Source organism: Gymnoscopelus braueri (genome assembly GCF_963280865.1).
Source record: "Gymnoscopelus braueri genome assembly, chromosome: 18".
Lineage (NCBI taxonomy): Eukaryota > Metazoa > Chordata > Actinopteri > Myctophiformes > Myctophidae > Gymnoscopelus > Gymnoscopelus braueri.
In genome coordinates, this window is record NC_137618.1 from 36,803,158 (window position 1) to 36,809,816 (window position 6,659).

General features: G+C 38.9%; 1 protein-coding gene across 1 annotated transcript; it reads right to left on the reverse strand.

The window, feature by feature from the left end:
• Window positions 1-465: 465 nt before the first annotated feature.
• On the reverse strand, window positions 466-6,256 carry LOC308105729 (DNA excision repair protein ERCC-1-like). The gene is made up of 9 exons (XM_080456655.1): window positions 6,116-6,256; window positions 5,059-5,493; window positions 4,741-4,844; window positions 3,993-4,092; window positions 3,596-3,672; window positions 1,798-1,897; window positions 1,488-1,559; window positions 1,272-1,340; window positions 466-1,187 (listed from the first exon to the last, which is right to left on the reverse strand). Exons 1-9 carry the CDS (start codon window positions 6,176-6,178, stop codon window positions 1,125-1,127), a joined length of 1,083 nt encoding a protein of 360 aa, XP_080312781.1. The 5' UTR covers window positions 6,179-6,256; the 3' UTR covers window positions 466-1,124.
• Window positions 6,257-6,659: the final 403 nt, after the last annotated feature.

Sequence of the window (6,659 nt, forward strand, 5' to 3'; positions counted from 1 at the left end):
ATGACAGTGACAATTTCAGGACTTTTAAGACCTTTTTAATACCTACAAAGAAAAAGAAAGAAAGAAAAGAAAAAAAGACCATCAAAAGTAATCAAAAAACTATACTATACAAACTGGTCAAACATTGGCCAAATTGTCAAATTATATAAGAAAGAGCAAACATTGTGTACTGAAAATAGCCGATCTGCAAGCTCACAACGCCTTGTGTGAGCTTGTAGATTTGCAATTAATTAATTTAACTTAATATAATGCCAACTCCTACAATTCCAAGTGCTTATCAGGGCAATGTCGAGATCGACATTGTCTCTTCACCAAGAACATTACTTTCTATCCATTTCAATTCTATGATTTAAACATGAACCCATCATATACAGACAGACAGTATATATACACACAAAATGTATTGCACCAAAATGGACCTGTATTTTAAATTATGTAATAACAATGACTGAAGAGCTTTTGAAATGATCATTTACACTTAATCAACTGTAAGCCTAATTAACTTGAGTGTGAGTGTGTGTGTCAGCACAATAGGCCTACATTTATTGAAAACAAAAACAAAAACATTTGAATGTACCGTACACAGGAAAATCATACACATTATTTTAACTATTATCCGGTAAATACAATATTATCCATTGCCCAAAAACTGTCACATTTATAAAACATGAAATCAGTGCCCAGCACGACTTGGAAATACAGTCCATCTGTGTTATAAATATAATATTTGCAGCTTTAAATAGTTTGTCACTTTTCATGTCATTTTAATACATTTAATATTTTCATCCCAGTGAGAGCACATTTTTTCTTCTAAATCAATGATGTATTGCAGGTGTATGTGCAAGCTAATGCACTGGATAATAATTGTAACTGTATATACTTACTTATAAAATACATACACGTATATAATTCACCTATACGTCTATTTACCCTGATATTCTTTGTTGACCGTGTGTGAGTTTGTAGATCTGCTATTTTCGCCAAATGTTTTCCTATTATGACATGCCCAGAATAGGGACGTGGTTTAAAAATTGTGAGCAAGCACATAAAGGTGCTAAATATGTTCAGCTCTCTCAAAGTGGTTTAAAAAACTGTGAGCAAGCCCAAAAAGGTTCTAAATAAGTTCAGCTGTCTTTCTTCTTAGACTTGAGGAAGGGTTGGTGGAGCACATCATACAGACGTTTTGCCTGCAAACACAATATAGCAAACAAATGAGCTTCAAAGAATACACTCTGACCTCTGTGTCTTATATATGACTCTATTTCTCTCACCTTTTGTGGTCCTAAGCCTGGGCAGAGGCCTAAGTCTTCTTTAGAAGCATTGATGATCCCATCTACAGACTGAAAAAAGGACATGTTCCTTTATCTCCTTTATGTTCCTTTAAGACTATTCCCTCATAAAACATGACCATTTCAGACAAATGACAAAATCATGTAATTTTGTAAATCCTAAAAACAGAAATGCCATTCTGCTTGGTGAAGACTTACAGAGAAGGTAGACAAGAGGGTAATGGCATCAGTCTTGTTGACAGACTTCACAGTCGTCAGGCAGTCAGTCACCTGGAAGAAGAAATAGCAAGCACCATCAGTTTAAAGTGATAATAAAAATTAATTACATAATTTTGCATACAACAATTTCAATGTCTGTTTTCAAGGGACTTAAGTGTAGTTAATTGTGTTCTCATTCTGGAACTAGGTTAGCTTATTACCCATAGGCCTAGATCATTGAAAACAATGGCAAAAGATAAACGGTATGATTTAGGATTACCGGTATGCTTCTTTTTTTGTTTTTACAAACCTTGGATAAGTAGTCTTTCTCAACATGCTCCTTCAGGAGATCAGCTGGTTTCTTCTCATAGGCCTTATATGTCTCCAGGTAACGTCCTGCCTCCTCCGGGCTGTCAGTTCAACACAGGGATGTTATCAATATAGGCACAAAACCCCTGCAACTTCCCCAAGTAACAGTCAAAATTTTACTTTCTTATTCCCAAAAATGTTTGGGGTTGTCTTTTTAAAGGTTACATTTTAGACAGGTTTTTGATTTACTTGTGGTTTTCAAACTTTTTCTGTCTAAGGCAATCTCAAGGTACACACCTGTATTAATTCAATAGCCGATCTACAAGCTCACACGTGTTACATTCATTGCAACACGTTGTGAGCTTGTGGAACGGCTGTTTTTGCGAATTTGTGAACAAATATATAAAAAATATTTATTTAAATTTTAAATGTTCACTTATGCCCTACACGCCCAAAATAGCCACACCAGGTTGAAGTTAAAATGGAGTGTAAAGGTGGGGGCAGAGAGGGGGAACGACAGAGGCGCTGGATTGATAAACGACCAGGGGGGACATTAATGGTGGACATGGCCAGACGTGATGTCACAAAGTTCACCATCAAGTCCATGGTTATATTAGCTACACTCTTCATTGGAGTTTAACAAAGCACTTACATGTGTTGTTAGTTGACAGTTATAAGTTGCTCTGAGGAAGACCAAGAATGCATAGATTGTAAATGTAATGTTCAGACTGTCTATTTAGCTAAGGGAAAATCAAGTTTACTAGTTAGAAGAACTCCGTGAAACATTGCATTTGTTTATAAAATAGAGCTTGAGAAAGAAGCTACTTCAGTAGTGCAGAGTTAAAAAGAGATGGAGATTTTGCAACTGCTAGGAGTGTGGAGTTATAAAAAATACCTTGATTTATTTGCTCTTGAAAGGCTGAAGCACTCCATTCTACTCTAAACAACACTGTTGCAGAAAAAATAACATTGTCACTTTGCAGTGGTGTGTGTGTGAATAGCCTACATGGGTGAGATCTCTGGTTAACTTTAGTTAACACAGTCACGCTGAGAGAGAAACTTGTTTCTATTATTTTAAACTCAAAATCGAACATTTCAATAACCTTTACAGATTCTGAGAGATGTGTAACCTACTTAATATAGGGTGTCAAATCCCAATAATGTTCTTTCCTATGAAACTAATAAATGTGATTACTTTGGAAAAATGACTTGCTTTGGCTCATTTATTTTTCGACTACTCGATCCTTTCCGTTTATGTGTAACAGCTACAGAGTTGGTGGTGTAGCCTCGTTCCGCCCGCCTTTTCTCATGGAGTTGATGCAAGTGGTCTCTATGTAAAGTGGGTAGTTGTCTTCTATTGTTCTGTAGCCTATACACACCAATCAGCAGTTTCATTTGGTGTCGTTGTGGCATTTAGTGGGAAAGGAGCATTCACACAGTCAGGGACAGAGCAGACAGCAGAGAGATAGTGCTCAAAGCAGCCAATACACATATTGTGTGTACTGTATTGTAGTTACAACGGGGGTACTAGGTAGCCAGACTGAATCGGGGGGGGGGGGGGGGGGACTTTTTATCCGGAAAAAACACCCTGACGGTGCGCATGGGGAATGACATGCACCACAGGTCTCCATACAGAATCAAACTGGGGACATTGCAATAATGAGGTCAACGATGTTGTCAAAAACGGGTATGCCCCATACATTTCCTTTTTTTTTTTTTTTACAATACACTTGCTTAGGCACAAATAGAAAGTTTATCTGACTCTTGCAGGGAATGGGAAATTCTCTTACAGGGTTTACCTCCAAGCTAAGATGAGAGTGCAGTCGGCCATGATGCAGATGCGAGCTAGCTCCTTCAGTGAATGATGGGGGTCTTTCTGTAATGCAAATCAATACCAACATTATGTACTGTAAATGACAGTGTATATAAAACTGTAGCACCTCAGAAAGAAAAAACTAAAATCGTAGGTGGGAAAATGTTCTGCAGAGCTTGGTGTGTAACAATAGAAGTATATGAAAGGACATCAAATAAAACATATTTTAAAAGAAAACTGTTCCACAGCATATCATTTTCATTCAGACATTTACATTCAGATAATATTGATTGAATTGGATTTTGTTAAATTGTTGAACCTAGATTAAGCCTACTAGTCTTATCAGATAACTAACATGGTGATCTTTTAAAATTTTCACTCACCACATCTACTTGAACCAGTAATACTCGGAGAGTGAAAGTCCGTCCAAGCAGTTTGAGGCGATCATGGATATAATTGGGGTTGAGGTTGTGGTACCTAAGACTGTAGAATCAATGTCAAACCCCCCCAACAAAATGGATAAGATAAGATACAGAGGATGAGTGCAGTATATTTGTACTACTAAAGACTCTCACAGTAGACTCAATGCACACAATAGGCTATAAGGTCTCTCCAAGGGTCTATACTTGGTCCCCTCATTTTTCACTCTGCTCAAGAAAAGAGCACAATGCGCTCTGTTGTGACAAGTTGTGAGCTTGTAGATCAGCTATTTTTGATGATAAAGCATTTACAGCTGCAATCCGGAACTTCATTGTATGACTAAAACCAATCTGTATGGTAGAGTATGTTAAATACAAGATAACTAGCACATCTGCAGTGGTTAGAGAGGGTCTCCCTATTCTTCCATTAAGAAATGTAGACCCTGCTGTCAGGCAGGACACCCACTGGTTGACGAGTAGTCCTGCCTGAAGCTCACAAGCCCAATATCTCCCCAGGAAAAGTGGGGATTCCCTCTAAGATGAGATGTTTGGTTTCCCATGCGAGAGATCAGGGTTTGAAACCCATGTTTCACAGTTGCAATTGCCTCTCTCCTTTAGGGGAGGACAAAACGTATGGATTGTAGCTTGTCTGCAGTGTCTCTTCGTCTTCCTCTCTCACACGCAAATACATCCTATGACACAAAGAACAGACCTGAGGAAGAGAGCACAGGTCGTTTGTCCCAAGACGTAGTCTGGTACAACTTCACCAAACTCCCATGGGACACTCCTAACAGACTTCAGAATAGGATTTCCTCTCTGCAAAGGAGATATAAAAGCTGTTACGTTACACTTACTGTATGACAGACTAGACTATCAGGCCTGTGTTGGCCTTGTCCAGTGAATTACCTAGCTTGAGCTTGAGGTTTCATCAAATAAGAAAATGACCAAATAACATTGTCCTTTTGTAGTGTGAGTTATTTAATATTGTACGATTCATCTATTTCTAATATTACATAATTTTCAAGGTTACCTGTCGGGGGCTGACAATGATACTACTTCCTGAGCCCACTGGTTTATTACCCAGGCTGATCCCTGGCTCTGATCTTTGACCTTCTACACACGTTTGGCCGTCGTCAGTCATCTGAGTCTCCTCTTTGTGCTTAACCTCTGATGATCCACTTTCCTCTCCATCAGCCTGTCCATCCTGGTCCTTAGTCACTGCAGAACCACCGTGGGCAAAGGCTCTAGAATCAGCCACACTATGGAGTTCTGTATTTGCACTATGATTCACAATGCATTGTTTATGAGGAGAAGCAGAGGCTCCCTGGGGTGCAGGTGGATGCTTTTTGCTCTGGATGATAAACTCGGCGTAGGACAAGGCTTTTCCAGCTGACTGAGGCGCAGGTTGTTCAAAAGATGTAGATGTAACACCTCCCTTGGATGAAGGTTCAAATTGTGGCTTTATCTGGAATTCAATGACATGAACATGTTGTATCAGAATGATGGAGAGGTAATCCAACTAGCACTTGTTTTGGCCATTCTTGACCCCTATCCCTAGAATGGTATACATGAAATGTATGCAATATGTCAGCCAAGGGCTATGCTTGACGAAGCTCTTGACGAAGCTCTTCTGTCACAAGCGTCATGTGAACCATGGCCATTGTAAATGGAGAAAGTGACAAAAACAGGTACAAGTTGACATGAGTCTTTTGCCTAATTCATGTTTATCTGCCTTTATTTATATCTCTCTAACTCTACTCCCCCAACACTGCTGATTCATCCTGCCTTACTCCCTATGTCCTCACTCAGCCTATCAGAATGCTTGTTACATTCAAAATCATTTCTGCCCAAGTCAAAAAGTTGACATAAGAGCACAAGTCATTTTGGACTGTAACAATCATTCTGATTGGCTTAGGACATAGGCAATAAGGCACAATGATGCAGCATTGTTAGGAGAGTACAGTTATACTAGGCAAAAATGTCAATTTGACCAAAAAGTGAGTTAAGCAATTATGCTATGAGGCTAACGAAATACTAAACTCTCGTTAGTTACGTAAAGCCATATGTAACCAAGCAAAGCTACACACCGGTGGTCTTTCTTTTGTGAAAGCTGAGTCGTCCAAGTTTATGTTAAATCTTTTCTTTTCCATATCTCAATGATTAAAGATGCTTCGGTTAATGCATAATATTACTCGTTCGGTCTTCTTTTGTGTCTGTCTTTGTTCTCACCAGTGTTGCCACATCGTGTGAGAGCAACACGCAACCAGGTCTTTGAAAACAAACCCAAAAGCGATCATCAAGGCTACGTCTATTTGAAAATAGACATGCAGGAAACGAATTATATTTATTGTATTATATGTTTAGTACCCTGACCTTTAAACAACATTAGGAAACAAGCAACTACACTTTAGAAACGGATTCCAAAAAACCGCAACGCGCAACAACCTCTTTACAGAAAAACAAGCCCAAAGTCGCTTACAATAAGCGGACATGGCAATACTAGTTCTCACGTTCCGAAAACGTAACTTCCTCAGGAACAGGCTACCAGCAGTCAGGCAAATAAGATGATTGCAGAATAATCGATATATGTCTGGACTATGGTCTGGACTGAAGTACCACAGTCTGTCAATA

Bases quoted from the DNA above. Each gene is read 5' to 3' on its own strand.
- LOC308105729 (XM_080456655.1), bottom strand. From the start codon at position 6,178: ATGGAAAAGAAAAGATTTAACATAAACTTGGACGACTCAGCTTTCACA. The intron at 1,560-1,797 runs GTTTGTAAAAAC...TTCTTCTTCCAG, and splicing joins AGAAAGACTACTTATCCAAG to GTGACTGACTGCCTGACGAC. The intron at 1,188-1,271 runs GTGAGAGAAATA...TTGTGTTTGCAG, and splicing joins CAGGCTTAGGACCACAAAAG to GCAAAACGTCTGTATGATGT.